Source organism: Mustela erminea, chromosome 12, assembly GCF_009829155.1.
Source record: "Mustela erminea isolate mMusErm1 chromosome 12, mMusErm1.Pri, whole genome shotgun sequence".
Classification (NCBI taxonomy): domain Eukaryota; kingdom Metazoa; phylum Chordata; class Mammalia; order Carnivora; family Mustelidae; genus Mustela; species Mustela erminea.
In genome coordinates this window covers 34,467,245-34,483,393 of record NC_045625.1, presented here as the reverse complement: position 1 = coordinate 34,483,393, position 16,149 = coordinate 34,467,245, and the positions used below count along the sequence as shown (strand labels likewise).

At 54.0% G+C, this 16,149-nt stretch overlaps 1 protein-coding gene across 8 annotated transcripts in view; it reads right to left on the bottom strand.

Annotated features, from left to right (window-relative positions):
- The window catches only part of PAX5 (paired box 5), a 197,592-nt gene extending 187,035 nt beyond the window's left edge, over positions 1–10,557 (bottom strand). For 2 of the 8 annotated variants that reach the window (XM_032306382.1, XM_032306385.1), the window contains exon 1: positions 9,697–10,531. In XM_032306382.1, the coding sequence (XP_032162273.1) occupies positions 9,697–9,742 (46 nt within the window). In that variant the 5' untranslated portion in view covers positions 9,743–10,531. Of the gene's footprint in view, positions 1–1,893; positions 2,941–9,696 lie in introns of those variants that run through there. The other 6 variants (XM_032306380.1, XM_032306379.1, XM_032306384.1 and 3 more) reach the window with 6 other exon arrangements.
- Between the last annotated feature and the right edge of the window lie 5,592 nt (positions 10,558–16,149).

The window sequence follows — 16,149 nt, the reverse complement described above, 5'->3', positions numbered from 1 at the left end:
ATGCTGCCAAGAAGATTGAAAACAGGAGGAGGGAGCACTTCTCTAGGAAAGGGGAATGGGCAGATGAACGCCAGGACAAGGAGGGACAGAGACAGGCATTTTCAGTTGGCTAATGGGTATCTGGAAGGAACCACCTTCTCCACCCTTATGCACTGCCAGGACACCACTGGTTCTGATGCTATCTCCCCAAGCGTCCAGGAACCCCTGGGGCTCTGGTGTCTACGCAGGATGAGGTGAGGGTCTGTGGATTCTGAATGGTGAAGAGAGACTTGCAGGGGTCAGCCCTCCCCATTTGTCCCCCATTCGCTTCTTGGCTGAGCTAAAGGCTTACACCCCTCTCAGAGTATTGACCCCAACTCGTTTGTTTTCTCGCTTGCTCTGAGAGAACAGATCCTCCCCGGAGCACGGCTCAAGTCTGCCCAGGCAACAGCTGCTGGGGGGAGAGGGGAGCGCTGGGGTCACCATGGACTGGAAACCGTTTTGGCACAGGCCCCAAATAGTGAGGAATCGTTTGGGGTAGGACCGGTGAAAGCGGTTTCTCTGCGCAAATCTCCCTACTGCTTTGGTGGATTACCTTGCATTCGGAAAATTGACACAAAGAGAAACTGACCTGCCGCAACCAGCCCGGGAGGCTTAGATCAGCATTTCCCTGCTTACCAGGACACTCCCCCCTCCAGGGCAGAAACCGACATTTTCGCCAGGGAAGCTTGCCTTCTCTCCAGCCGGGTCTATGCTGCCTTTGTTAAACAGGGGACTCACGGCTGGGTGAGCAGGATCCTGGACTGTCTTAGAGGAACCTAGCTTGGGGTAAACTCCCAGTCCGGAGCAACTCCCTGACCTGCCGCCCGTAGGGACCAGATCTGGGCACCCCACTGGATGCCGCCAAAGCCTGGCGCCTTGCTCTGGCCCAGCTCTGCAGCCCGCAGAAGGGAAACACGATTCGTTCCACTTGGAATTTCCTTGAAATCTCCGAATCTAATCCGGCGTTAACTCACCGTGAGAGGAGCGCTCATCTCACAGAAGACTGTGCTAAAGGGTGAACTGACAGATCCCCGCGGGTCAGGCAGCCTGGATCACCTCCCCAGAGCCCAGGATGACCCTTCCCGTCTCCTACACAAGCCTCCGGCTTTCTGAAAGGGGGAGGAGGGGACGCCTGTTATGACTAACTGACTTCTTGATTTTTTTTTTTTTAAAGGGGAGAAGCCATCATGTGGCAAGTGTCCTGAAGAGAAGGACTTGATCATGTCTTTAAGGGTTTCTCCATATGAACTGGCAGCTTTTAAGCTCAGCTGAGGGACTGCCACTTCGTTGATTTTTCAAATCCCACTACCCAATTCCAGGACACCTTTAGAGGTCTGAACTTTCTGTCCTTGCTACCTCTCAGCCTCTTCCTTCACACATATAAGCACACAGGCACTGCTTGGGGCCCCAGTTTTCCTCCAAGCATCAGTCCTCATCAGCTCCAGGGCTGAAAAGGCGCTACCGCGGACGGGGTGTGGGACGCTGTCTTAGACTTAAGGCTGACCTCTCCCTACAACTTCTTGCCCTCCAACTAGCCAGTCCCGGAGTCCTCTTCAGGTCCGAGCTATGATTCTCCCAACATGCTGAAATGTTGCTGCCGGACCCAGCCTCACCCTGCGCCCCTCAAGAGGCTGCAGCTGAAGTCTACACTACCCGTTGCTGGAGGCGGGATTCCCGGTGCCAGGTGCTCTGGCCCGGGGAACCAGGCGCGTTGTTCCACATGCCCTTCCTGAGAACACTGCACTTTGCCAACTTGACTGTGTTGCTACAGAAGTCCTGAGTCCTTCCGGCCCTGGCATCTGCCCCGCGGTCCGGCACACCCAACCCCGTCCCGGCCGGAGAGTGAGAGAAGCGAGCTTGCCGCCTACTTACTATGCATGGATGCAAACGGGTCGTGCTTACAGTGTATTTCCATCGGGGCGCTCCAGACTGCAGGCCGGCCGACGCCGCCGCCTCCCGGCGCCAAGGGGCTGCCCAGCGCGGCTAGGGAGCCACGCCGCCAGGCCGGGTACTGTGCGACCTGAGCTCAGAAAACGCTGCTGGAGCTCCGGGGCCTCTCTCAGAGCTGCTCCGCTGGAGATAGCCGAGAGCTGCGCCTAGAGGCGGGAAACGGCGCTAGTGCAGTCCGGCTGGGTGTGGGGCGCCCAACTCCTGGTGGCTTCCCTCCTGGGCCGTCTCAGGCAGCGGCTGCGGAGCCGGGCCAGAGTAGATGCGGCCAAGGAACCGGCAGCTTTGGGGGCATATCGTAGGGGCCCGTCTCCGGGACGGCAAGGAGCCCCCGGCCTCTGGTAGGAGCGGCTTCGAGGAGGCCTGCGGGACACACGGCCCTTGGTTTCACTCAAGGGGCAGCGAGGCCCGCGGGCTGCCAGGCTGGTTCCACGGCCTCGCTGCCTCTGGAGTCTCTCTCGACCCCTCGGTCTCCACCGGATTCTTTCTCTGCTTCTCTGAGTCTCTGGGGCTTGGAGTTGCAGCCCCAGCCTCGCTCCGCTCGGCTCTCCGACGTCTCAGACGAAGTTGCAAAGAACTTCCTCTCTGGCGGCGCTGAGGCCCCGGCGGGTTCGGAGACGCTTCCGTCACTGACGTTGGGGCCGTGACTCCTGAGTCCCCAGGAGCTTATAGCTCTCACACCCCCGGACCCTCTGCCTTTAAAGTTCCCCCGGCTCCCGATGCACCCCCATCGCTGGGACCAGGATTGGGGACAACAGCGACAGTGTCCTCCACGCCTGAGTATCTGCCTCACGACCACCAACTCTTCGAGCCCCCCTGCCCTCTCTCAGGGGTCTGGCTCCAACGTTTTTCTGTTGCCTCTTCCGGGACGGCCGCCGCGCCTGCCCCGGCGTGTAGCGAGGGACGGAGATAGCGAAAGGTCCCCTCCACCAAGGCCGCCGGGACTGCCGGTGCTGAGATGGAGCCGCTGTCGGCTTTGACTGCCCGCGCTGCCGCCGCCGCCGCCGCCGCCGCCGCCGCCACCGCCGGCGCTAGCCCTCCGCCTGCTCGGCGCGCACAGTGCGCCACCGCGCCGCCCCGGAGCCGCTTTCAGGACCCGCTGCGTGTGGACAGCGCCGCCCGGGGCTCAGCCTCCCTCCGGGCGGGGGCGGGGCGGGGGCTAACCTGCCAATCACGCCTCATCAAGCCAATCAGAGCTGTGGCAGCCGGCCCTGGCCCGAGACACCGCCCCATTGGTTGAACAACCGGCGGGCTCCGCCTGATTAGCGGATACCTGGGCAATAGGAGAGAATGGGGGGCGGGGCCCAGGCGGCGGCGCCACGTTCATTGACAAACGCGCGGGGCTAAGGCCTAGTGGAGCGCGGGTTGGGGGAGGGGTAAGGGGATCCACACAGGGCCTGGAGAGTCCCGTCGCAGACGCCGCGGGAGCCAGACCTTCCTGCCGCAGCGTGGGGCCCCTGGGACACGCTAAGGGACTGGAGCAGCCAAAGTGGGGATGAGGAGAGGAAGGGTACGGGGCGGGGGTGGAGGGGAGATTGTCTCCTGAAAACACACGCGGATGTTGGAGGAAGAATAGGAGCGCAGTAGAGATCCGGTTTTCAATCTAAGCACCACCAGATTCAGGATAGACTCGTGGTGTGCGCACATCTACCCCTTCTGAGCTCAGTTTTCTCATCTGTAAAATGGGTAGAGTTGGCTTATCTAGTCTTCAATGGCGGCTCCTTCCAGAGGAAACATTTCACAATTTTATCAATCACCTACTAAGCTGCTCCTGGCGCCTTCTCGTCCACCCCTCTCCCTCAATCTTACCCTCCCCCCCCCCCCCGCCCAGGGAACCATAATTCTGAGCTGAAAGAAAGGCAGAAACTTTGAGGGGAAAGAAATCTCACACTCCTTTAAAGTTAGTAATCAGGGTGCTCCTGGGTGAGGAAATTAACTGAAGCTTTGGACCAGGCTGTCCAAGCACGAAGCCTTGAGTCTTTCTTTCCAGCCTCAGACCAGGAGCTGATAGTCGCCTTGGGGCTAGTGGTGTGCAACTGAAGGCTTCGTTTCCAGGGGGGTAATTCTGCATCTGGTGCAAAGCTTCTTGGGAATTAAATGAAGCCAGTCATGTCAGTCCAGTGCCAATGAGGGTCCCTTAAGCTGGCAGGTAGGCAGGCAAGTTCTATACGCAAGGGCTGCGCCAAGCCAGGCATGCTACCAGGCTGCTGTAGAGAAAACTCCATCTTTCCTCTTCCAGGAAGTTCTTGTTGTTTTGAAGACAAAAATGGTTGGATGCCTAGGAGACTTTCCTGGTCCAGAAGGGCAGAGTTTTGACCAGGTAGTCTCAGTTTCTCAGGGGTGTGAGGCCCTGGGATCATAATCAAAGAAATGGACTTTGAAAAGGAAGCCCATGACAGCCATTCTATACCCAGGAAGTACTGGAAAAGACACTGAGGACTACTGCCCCATGGCTCATGCAGTTGTCCCAAGACCCACCATTTCTAATTCACAATTAACGATTCTCTAATATAAGTCCACAAAAGGGTGGGGGGGGGGGCTCTGAGATGGTCGCTCCAGACTTGAGCTTATAAAGAAGACAGGGCACTGGTTGACCCTGAGAGGGCTCTGGGTTCATTCTCTGCCTCAGTCTCCCTTCTCTCTACCTCTGCCCCATTTCTTACATCCCTACATTGGTGTAGGCCCTCAGTCTCACCTTCTGTTACCATCCCAGACCCAGCTGCCCCTGACCGGTAGATAAGTTTCCGGTGCTGACACCGTCCCCACCCCTTCCAGGGCACAGCTGTGTTAAACGGCTCCAGGAGGGCCTCTGGGGGCCCAGAAGGCTGCAGTGTGCACTGGGGTGGAGTGGCTGCATTCTCTCTCCTTTGTCTGGAACCCGACAGGTCCCAATCCTCAGGCCCCCATCCTCCCCCCCAGCCCCTCAACCGCACCTCCGCCTCAGGCAGGAAGAACATAAAAGGAGAGAGGAACCCGGGTGAGTTAGGGTTCCCACATTCTCTCCACCCCACGGGCGCAGGGTGGATAAAAAGTAACTAGAATTTGATGTGGCAGCTCAGCATTCCTGGAGAGACTGGGGGGGACTCCCGGAGGGACGCAGCCAGTGACACCTCCACCTCCAGCCCCGCTCATTGACTTCAGGTCTAGAAAGTCAAATTCTAAAGTCTTAGAGCAGAAAAGGGCCCTGAGGCAATGTTTTCCCCATTTTACAGATGGGGCCAAGGAGGGCCAAGGAGGGCCTTGTCCAAGGTCACATAGAAAATCTAAAGTAGAGGAAAGTCTGTGGGCTGGGAAACTCTCTCAGAAGAGCCTCTACAGAGCCACACTTGGGAAGGCTGGGAGTCTGGGGTAGAGCGATGGGGTGTGGGCTGCCAAATAAAGAATCCAGTTAGGTAGGATATACCGGCACAAACCAGTTTTCCTCCTGATACCTGTGGGGCTGGGACTGAATCAGAGTACTGCCGGGGTGGGATGGAACCACAGATACTAACCAAGCAAGAGGAGCTTAGATTCCCATTTCAAACAGAGGGTGTGCGGCTTAAGCTGGCGTTGGGTTGCCTGCCGGTTAGGGCGACAGGTGCCCAGGACAGAAGGAGTTTTCCTTCAGTTAGCGGTTCCTCACTGCCTCCAGCCTCCAAGCGGGCCATCTTCCGGGAACTTCTAATGCCGAGAGGCACCCCCAGAACTGATATCCTGGCCATCTACCCCGCCTTACAGGCCACCAAACAGCGGCCCCCAGAAGTAATATGACTAGTGTGAGATCACACAGCGATTCCCTGATGGAGCAGGGCTTCTGCACCGCAGTCCTGCCTCTGAGAGCTCACAGCTCACGAGCCCACAAGTCTAAGCGAGACTATCGAGGAGACAAGCGAACAGAGACAGACTAGACTGGCAGGGAGCTGGTCTTAACGCCCTTGCGCTGAACCCGGTCGGGCCTCGATGTGTAACAGTCACCGGGTTACCTTGCCCCAACCGCACAACTTTGGACAGGGCCCTGTGCTAAGCGCTGGAGACAGACACTGGGAAAGGAAACCATCTGGGAAGAAACTCAATTTATAGAAGACCAACTGCCTTTGAAAGCTCTGGTATTGAAAGAAAGCCCATTGAGAATTAATTGAGAAGCCAAAATACCTCCAGAGGAACCTCCACCTTGATCTGCAGTGAGCAACCAGCTCTCACTCAGAGCGCACTCCCTCCTTGCCTCCCCTTTCTCTCCACCAAGTCCGCCGCTCCAGATGAGTCTGGGGGTTGGGGCTGCTCCAGGGCTCTAGGGGCCTGAAATCGACTCCTCCAGCCCCTATCCCTGCTCTTGCTTGGTGGAGGGTAGGGTGGGGGGTGGGTGGGTGGGTGGGAAGCAAGGCCTCCAGGGCTCAGATTAGGTGCTCAGTTTGGGAGAATCAGAGACGCTCCTGTCAAAACAGTCCTAACTTGGTAGGTCCTCTCTTTGTAACCCTCATTTTATTTTATTTTTTTCCAAGATTTGGTTTTGTTTTGTAATGTCTTTACCGAACGTGGGGCTCCAGCTTACAGCCCCAAGATCAAGAGTCCCATGCTCTTGCAACTGAGCCAGCCAGGTGCCCCCTCTCTGACTCATTTTTAAAGGACCAGAGAGAGAGAGAGAGAGAGAGAGAGCAACTGACCCAGGTTACATAGATAGTTGGGCAGAGTCGATTCCTGTATAATTCCTGCACCTGGATCAGGATCTTTCTGTAGGCATCATTTAAGTAGGTGAAAACATAGAAGAATTTAACCACATTTTTCGAGAACCATGTAAACTGCCTTTGTGGGGTTTGTTATCACTAGCAGTGCACCCTGCAGGCCAGGGGCTCTGGCACTCTCTTTCTTTCTCCCAAAGACTTTCCACTACCGGCCCCTTCTTCTAGGGCTCTGCTTCCCTCTATATGTCTAATGGGGAGAAACCTGAGATGAGTCCTCCCAAAGTTCTCAAAGATGAAGATCCATGGTGAGGGAGGATTGTTATTCCAACACACTCATTTCAGAGCTGCAGGACTGGATGCCAATGCCCAGACCCTGTTCAAAATCTCCTAGCCTAAGGTCATGATCTTAGGGTCCTGGGATGGAGCCCCTGCATGGGCTCTCCGCTCAGCGGGGAGCCTGCTTCCCTTCCTCTCTCTCTCTCTCTCTCTCTACCTGCCTCTCTGCCTACTTGTGATCTCTGTCAAATAAATAAAATCTTAAAAAAAAAAAAAAAAAAAAAAACTCCTGGCCTTCCTGGCCTTGGGTTTCTTGAGACAGCTTGGCCAATAGTCCTTTTTCTCCAAGAGAGCTCTTGGGAGAGGAGGCTCTACCTCCTCTCCCAGCAAGAATGAGGGGGTCTAAGGGCACAGAGAAGTCACCTTTTGATCCTACTCCCTCCGTACCCCTTGCTGTATGTCAGACAAGTCCCTGCCCCTCTCTCTGGGTATCAGGTTTTTTTTTTTTGTTTTTTGTTTTTTGTTTTCTTTTTGGTACCACAATGAAGAGGCTAGACAGGAGGATCCTTAAGTGGCTCTGTGTTTAAGGCTGACCTTACCCAATCTTGGGCTTAGAGCCAAAATGGTATATATACTCCTTCCCCATTGTACAGATGGGGAAACTGGGGTCATGAGAGGGAATGGAAAACAGTTCTGAAGGAAGGAAAAGGAGGTCAAGTGGCTCAAAAAAGGCCTCCAAGTTGGGAGATGGGAGAAACCCACATAAAACCCCTAAAACCAGACATGGATGCCCCTGCCCAGCTAATTTCTCAGCTCTCTCCTCTTCCCCACTGCTGGGGCCCAGGCAGGTGCAGACAGGCAGAAGTGCAATGTCACCTGGGAGCTCTGCCCTTTCCAGGGCAGGTGGCCCTTACCCAAGCCCAAAGGAGAAGAGGGGGCGTGGCTCTCCAGATTTTTAAACTCAGGCCAGACTAGGACCCCCCCCCCAGCCCCACCCAGGTCCGCCTTACTGAGGAATGAAATGCTTTATTGATTAAACGATTATTCAGGCGATTGAACTAATCAAAGAGCCCATCGACCGCCCTGAATTACATTCTTGGTAGACAGCTCTCCGAAGGGAAAGGCAGTCACACCAACCAGGCAGACACTCCCCTAGATCCTCATGTGCCTCTGACCCATTCCTAGCATACACAGAACACCTGGATCTGATGATGGCATCTCTGGAAGTCCCACCTACCAAGGGAGCCAAGCGGGGAGGGGAGATGGGGATGGAGCAGAGGGAGTTCCCAGATTCCCTTTCTTGCACGTTTACCCTGGGGAATCTTCTTTAATTCCCCACCTCTTAGATTTCTGTTCTCACTTGTTACAATTCTTGAAATGTATCTATACCCAGAGTTGTCCTGGGTTTGGAGTATAAGTCCACCCCTCTCTCTGCTTTTTGACCTGTATATAAGGCTGGGGTGGAGGTAAGGCCTCAAAGATCCACAGGGATAAGGAAAGTGGAATAATTCTTGCTAGCAGGGCCAGGAGTGTGTTTGGGTGGGGGTTGGTGTACTTGGCCTAATGCGTAAAAGGGGCTCCTATACTCATCTTTAATCTCAGGACAGACTGAGGCCTCCTACTGCTTGCCACCTCCTCTTAGATATAAACACACTCTGCTAACCACTACCTGGGCCTATGGGTGGCACACCGGGCCCTGTGCCAGGAAGGCCCATGTGCATACATGGACCAGAGTTGGATGCCCAAGCCAGGCACACATGTCCACCCACTTGTGCTCTCCTCCACTGGAGCAGCGCCCACAACATAAAACCTGAGCACAAAATACACACACACACCATTGTCAAAGCCTTGTCGAGATGAAAGCAAAGGCAGATTGGAGGTCCCTAGAAATGTCACAACTAGCCTGTGGGTTGCCTGCCCTCCCCTGCCAAGGTTGTGCCTGCCACAGGAGATGGTTTTATACAAATGGTAGGCTTAGCAGTGCCCACAGAGTGAAGCAGTGCACACCACACACCGAGGGACTGCATGCCCTGAAATTACACCTCCACTTCTGCTTCTCCCAACGTGACCTGAGCCTGACTATTCACAGGCTTAGCACAGCGGACCCCCCACAGCCCTAGATCCATCTCTGTGCCTCGAGGCAGGCACTTTTGTGTACGCTGACATGGACACAGTGAACAGCTGCTGACATCCAAAAATGGAGGGGTCAGTGGGACCCCCTCATTCTCACTCCCCAAAACACTTGGGATATGACAGGTGGACACAGACCCTTAAAGGAATACACTCAGACACTTATCCAAATTACATACTCATACATACGTAATACTCACAGACACACATTTTGGATACTTAGAGTACAGTACCCAGAACCACCAACACGTAAACATGAACTAACACACTCACGAATAGAAGGATACACATACACACAGGCACATGAATTCTTAGGCACACACATTGTGAAAATACATATATGGGGACATACAAACTCAGCGTCACTCATGCACATTCTGAGCCCCTATGTAAACACACAGACCCAAACGAACTTCCAGACCCCCAGATAGTCACTCACAGAAACATTCAGATACAGAGAAAAACACAAAGTCACAGACACTTTGGGCTCATGCAGAAGTGTGTGAACAAATTGGTGAAAAGACATACAAACGCGCGGCAGACACACGCAGTCAATCCCTAAGAAAATGTCGCTCATTCCCTCCCCCAGGGCCGACATGCGTGGGGACCAGAGCTGCCTGGGTCCTGGAATTAGCACGCCTTGGAGCCCGAATCGCGGTCCTACCTGTCCTGCCGGTCCGAGGAGTCGGGTAATTTTTCTCTAAATCCATTTTGATTTTTTCAGAACTTGAAGTTAACAGGGGAAAAAAGTTTCCACTTTTTTGTTTCTTTTTTCTTTTCTTTTCTTTTTTCCTTTTCCTTTTCTTTCTTTCTTTTTTTCTTTTCTTTCCTTCTTTCTTTTCTTTTCTTTTCTTTCCTTTCTTTCTTTCTTTTCTTTTCTTTTTTTTTTTTTTTTTTGGTGCCAGGGACCGCTCACAGGTCGGAATAATTCAAGCCTTCCGCTCCCCCGCCGAGCTGGGGTAGCTGATCACTGAGCTGAAACTAAACGTTTTAGGTGGAAAAAAAGCGTCCGAAGGCACCGTGAAATGATTAAGGAACTAAAGAGCTTCTCGCCATGTGAGATCATGTCCTGTTCTCGCCAACATCACAAGATGTCCCCAGACACACCGCGCCCCCAGCGTGCCGCCCCGCACTGCGGGCCGGAGCAGGGAAAGGGTGTCCGCGCAGTGCGGCCGGGCCTGTCCAGCTGGCCAGACGGGGCGGGCCGGGCCGGGCCGGGCCGGAGCAGTGCGGGAGGCCGGGAGAGCAGCAGTGCCGCTGCCGCGCCGCCCTGGACTTTTATAGGGGGTTGGGGGGAGGGAAGGAAGGCTTTAAACGGAGCCGGGCGCTAGCCCCGCGCGCCCACGGGAAGGTGAGGACCGGAGGCAAGCGGGAAGACCTGGCCTCGTGGCCGCACGTTTTACAAATCCCTGCGTCTCGGTGTCGCGGCCCAGTGCAGGGTGTGCGAGGCGGGTGAACCCTCTAGGCGTAAGCCCCGCCGCGTAGGCGGGTGCAGGCCCGGTTTTTGTTTTTTTAAAAAATTAACCACTCTGCCCAGCAGGTGTTTTTGAAGGGGGTGCAAAGGCAAGTAGTGTCGCCAGGCATAGAGGGGGGCGTTCCAGTTTCCTCAGACTCACCCCTAGGGCGGCGCCCGCCCCCAGAGCTCTCAGCCACCCCACCCCCAATTTGCAGCTCTAATACCATTGCCGGGTTCCTGACTTTAGGGTAGTGCCAGAACCCTAAAGTCCCTAGGTCCCCACTCAGCCTGCTGGTTCCCAGAGCTCCCTCCCCACACCGTGTCCCATTCCGGCCCGGAGCATATGTAAAATGCTGGAGATAAAACCCGGGCCTCCGCTTTGGGCGCCGGGGCCAAGCAAAACCATCTCGGGAGGTCTTGGAGATTGGCGGGAGTCCTGGACACCTTACCCCGGCCCATAAATGTAATCCCTTTGCCCTCAAGCCCTGAGGCGTTGCTGCGTGCCCGAGCCCGAGGACTTGATTCCAGAGGGGAAATCAGCCCGACAGAGACGGGGCAGCGGTGTGGCACGTCCAGCCCGCTCTCTTCGGCCCAGGCTGAAAACTTCACTCTCTTACCCCCCTCCCCAGTCCCGAGTCCAGCTGCAAGGCTTGGCCACTGGATGTCTGTGGGGCCCCGCTGTGGGGTGGTCGCAGGGGCAAGGTTCTCCAGGGCGGGGGAGCGCTCTGCGGGAGGACTCTTGGCCCTCCGGACAATGGCAGTTTCGGAAAGTGAATCGTTCTCAGCGAGAGTGTTGTTTGTTTTTTGGAGGGGGTGGTCACGAGGCTGGGCCGCAACCTAGGGGGAAGAGCCCAGAGCTCGAGAAAAGGGGGGTGGGGGAAGCTGGCGGGAACCGGACATCTCTTATCCACTGAGCCGATTTCGCCACAATCGGAAACGTGGCTGTGGATTCCCCGGCGGCCCCCCCACCAAGTAATCCGCGCAGTCCCCCTGCGCCTCCTCCTTTTTGCAGCCTTCGAGTCCGGGTCCTGGCCCGGGCGATTCGATTTTTGGCCCTCTCCGAGAGCTCGATTCTTCCTTCCGCTATCCAGCCCCAGCCCCTGCTTCCCGCCCTCTTGCCTATCCCGCGCGGGGTGGCAGAGACGAGGAGGAGCGGCCTGTCCGCGCCCAGAGATCAAAAGCCCTCCCGGAATTGACATTTCACCCCAGGCTGGGGGCGGGAGTTGTTGGGGTTGTTTTCTATTTAGAGGGTTTGTTTTGTTTTTGTTTGTTTCCCGTGAATTTTCTTTTCATTATCTAAGAGTCTTTTGTTTCGGGTGTTTTGCGTGTGTATTTTTCGTGGATTTCATTTTAGAGGGTTTGGCTCTGTGAGTCTTGGTCTTTTCGGTGGCTTTTGTTTTCTGTCTTGTGGATTGTAATTTTATGTGTTTTGTACTTTGTCCTTGGAGATTGTCTTTTTGTGTGTCCTTTGGAAGGCTGTTGCATCTGCGCGGTGTTTTGATGTGTTGGATTTTGTATTCGTGGGTGTCGTCTGTGTGTTTTGCGTTAGGTGAATCTTGTGTTTGTTTGTGTTTTGTTTTCTTTGGTTTTTATTTTGTTTTTTACGCGCCCAGCGTTTGGATGGGGGTTTTGGTGTGCGTTTTCGTGTGTTGGCTTTAGTTTTTGTGTTTGTGAGATGCTCTAGGGAGTTTTGCCTGTGTGTTTTGGTTTTGTGGGGCTTTTGGCTTAAGGAGGAGACACCGGGCACTACTCCGTTACTGTCTGAACCCAGGAAGGGCAGAGGATTAGGCCAAGCATCAAAAATGACGGGTTCACGGTGCTCGGAATTATCCGACCCCATCGCAGCCGCGTCGTACTCTGCGCGCTCCAGACCAACGAGAAACAAATGTGCTTTCCCGAGGGGGCGCCCGCCCCCTAGTCATAACCCTGCGGGTCGTGCGGCACCAGTGCCAGGCTCAGAATTCACAGAGACACCCCCACCACCACCACCGCGGGGTACCCAGACCCAGCCGCCGTTCCCTTGCGCACCCTGTCAGCTGTGGGTCGATCTGCCCTTGCGTCTGGCCAGCTTGCTTCGGACCTCCCTGACTCCAGCCGCGTTGGACCCAGGGGCGGATCCCCGCCGCGGAGCAGGTGGAGAACCTCTTCGGACAACGCGGAATCGAAGCTTCAGCCCTAGAGCTACTTGGCGGGGGGCTAGGGACGCGTGGAGTTTAGGCGCAGATGGGCATCGGGACCCCCGAAAAGTCCCCCACCTCACTTGCCCGCAGCCCTGTAATCCTAGAAACCCAACTCCGCTCAGCTTTCGGTTTGGAGAGCCTGCCCTGGTTTACAAACACAGACACATAAATCCACACTCGAACATAAGCATACTCAGCTAGAGAGCGAGAGAGAGCGAGCCGGCTCCTCGGTAGCTGGGGCCTACAAGGCGGTACCGGCCCTGGCACCATCTCAAGGGGGAAGCCAAACTGTAGTGACCGGAAATGTTACAAGGACAGAATAAGGCATTCTTTCTGTCCACGTTGCCGGCGTTTCTCGAACCTCGATACACCTGGATTTGTTTAATGCTACACCAGGGAGAAAGGGAGAGGAGAGGCAGATTTAGAGAGGCAGAGAGACACGCTGGTTAAACCTGCAGGGAAATGCGGGGAGAATCTATAGAGACAGAAATATGTCGAGGGAGAGACGAGACTGTGGGGAAGGGCAGACTGGAGGCCCAGGAAAGGGGCTGGTGTGAAGGCTTCTCCGGCTCCCGCGCGCTCTGGTATTCTGTAAGAGGGAGAAAGCAGAAACCGAGAACAGAGAGTGACAGGAAAAGAAAAGAGTCGCAGAAGGGGTTGGCCTAGGCACGCTGTGAGCTTCCCTCCAGCTAAGACGCTGCAGTCTAGGGAGGGGGAGGCCGACGTCGGGAGCAGAGGAGCTTAGCTCCGGCTCTTCCGCTCGGCCAGGAAACGCCCGAGGACTCCAGGGCTTGTGGAGCCGGGACTGGGGCTCGGCTCCGACCCAGCGCCCCCCGAGATCCCCAGCCCAGAATCCAGCAAAGGTTGGACCAGCGGGGTCCGCCGCTGGGCCTCGCTCTGGGCGAGCCCTGTAAGAAGCCGCGGGGAACGACTCTGACCCTGGGACTCTGGGCTGGGGCCTTCGCTGAGAGTGGGTGGGAGCCGACGTTCAGGCTGGAGGCGAGGAGGAGGCCCCGCCCTAAAGCTGGGGGCCCAGTTCGGGGAGCAGCTGAGGCCGCAGCTGGACTTGCAGGATTCGGGGTCCTTGCAGCGCGCACGTGGCACCGCACCTTCCGCAGGCGGCGCCCCTAATGCCCAGCTCCGCCCTGCTTCGTTTGCCGGGGCCTGGAGGGTGTCAGGATTGAGGGTGGACGCCGAGGCGCGGCGAGTGGGTCCCTCGCGGTATAAGCTTGGGGTTTGCCTAGGAGCGGCGCTCGGGTGGACCGGGGCACCTCTCTGCTGGCAACTCCCCGGGCGCGGAGCGCAAAAAGCGCGTAACACAGGCCAGTCGCCGCCGCAAGTTTTCTAGCGGCGCCGGCGGCAGGAAGGGGCTGAGGAATGGTTTGGGTCAAAATGCCCAGTTCTGGTGCCAATGGGATCCTCTGCGTATAAAGGGCTTCGAGGTCTGGCTGCTGGTAGCACCATGTGTTGGCGGCTCGCCACCCAGAAGTAGTCGGGTAGAGGTGGAAAATAACGGTGTGGCTGTGTTGGGGAACCTGGTGCTCATGGTGGATTATTGCTATTGTTGCCTTACTTTACTCCTTTTATTGCTTTAATTAAAAGCGTTATAGAGAGAAGCCTCAAAGAGGGCAGACCTGGGTCGTTTGCATGGGTTCATTTCAACTCAATCCAGTAATTAAACTCAGTTCCACTATTGGTTTCCAGTGCACAGGTACACATGGCAGACGTTAAGTGTATGCCGTATACATATGCACAGAGACGAGGTTTGAAGACTATTTTTAGAGAATTTTGAGATAAAATTTACTCTCGCGGAGTTACATTCGCGATATGTGACTATGGAAAACGGGCTGTCAGTTGTATTTACAATTTGCCTACACTTCCCAGCAATCCACTATTACCTAAGAATTCAAAACGGGGCATTGGAAAGATTTACTGGCACTGATTGTTTAACATTGAGAACGAGTGTAAATCCGTTTATTTCTTCTTAGAGTTCCTTTTAAATTTAACAATACCGTAATGTGTAAATAGTAAAATCTTAATTTGCTAAAGAAAGTTTATACGGAGGACGTTTTATTTCCATCAATATTTATACGATGAACTGTTGGCTTTCCCACCCCTTCTCCTTCCAATAGTTCTCCGCGTAATGTGAGCTTTAAATATTCATGCGCCAGCCCAGACTTACATCCCCTTTAATATGTTTTAAACTAATAACATTTTAATGTGATATAATTTGATTCCATGAAGTATTGGAACATAAAAGAGACTACTTCACAAGCGATTTTGAATGCGTGCATAGGTTAAACGATTCTTTGAGTTTTGGGGCGTAGATCAGAGTGTTAAACCGCGAAGCGCGCCCGTAAGTAGGCCCTCAATGTTCTCACTTACTTCCTTCCCAGTTTTTCTGTAATAACTTCAGAGCTAGGGCAGAGGATCACAGCAGGACTGGAGCTCTTTCCCTGGAGCCTGTAGTGTGACCTTGCAAAACGCCAAGTGAATACTTCAGTCTCCCTCCGGGCAGGTTGTGCACGGCTTTTTCTTTCTTTCTTTCTTTCTTTTTTTTTTTTCTTTCCTTCTTTTTGAGGTGCAGTCCTGGGGAGGAAGGGGAACTACAGGATTTGAGAACATGCCTGAAATAAAACGGGGCTCTAAAAATCTTCCAGATTTGCTGCTGATTACCTATATTTAGCAACTTGATCAGCTAATTTGCTGGTAGCTTCCTCCAGGACCCAGCTCAGAGTGAGATGCAAAAGAGGGAGCTGGCTGGGCTTTGGTCCAGAGGGCCTCTGAGGTGAGTGCTGCAGGCAACCCTAGAGTCTAGTGACCAGAGACACTTCCCAAAGTGTTTAGCTTCTCCTTTACTTTGTCCTAGGCGTGGGGGCCAGACTTTCAGACAGTGAATGCCAATTGACCAAAAAAATTGTCTACAAAAGGAAAAATTAAAGGTGTCTCCTAAATTTATTTTCAATAAGATGAAAACCATTGGGCATGCCAAGATGGTATGTGGTGGTTTTGAACATAAAACAGGAAAATCGTTTTCACCCTTAAATATGAAGATATTTCTAATGGGAAATCATGATGCTATATTTTCCTTACAATACATAAGTTGTCTACCTAGGAAACTAGGAAAGTAGCACTACCTTACTACTTAAGAATCCAAAATGGGGCAGTGAAAAAATTGGAGGTCGAGAACAAAATATCCATACTAAATTCATACTAAAAGAATCATACTGAATTATTCATACTAAAAATGCTTCTCAGATTTCAAAGAAAGCAATTTTTAGGACAAACGGTAATTTTTTGAGAGATCTTTATAAATTCTCCTAAAAAAACCGCTAAGGAATAGCTCTTCAGATTGTTTATTTACAATATAAGTTGATACGCGTATTGGTGAGTTCTGTGGCAAGGCAGGCTAAGAGTCCAAGATGGGCTCCTTGTGAGGCACAAATTCTTACAAGGTATGAGATGGAAATAGTTTGGTGAT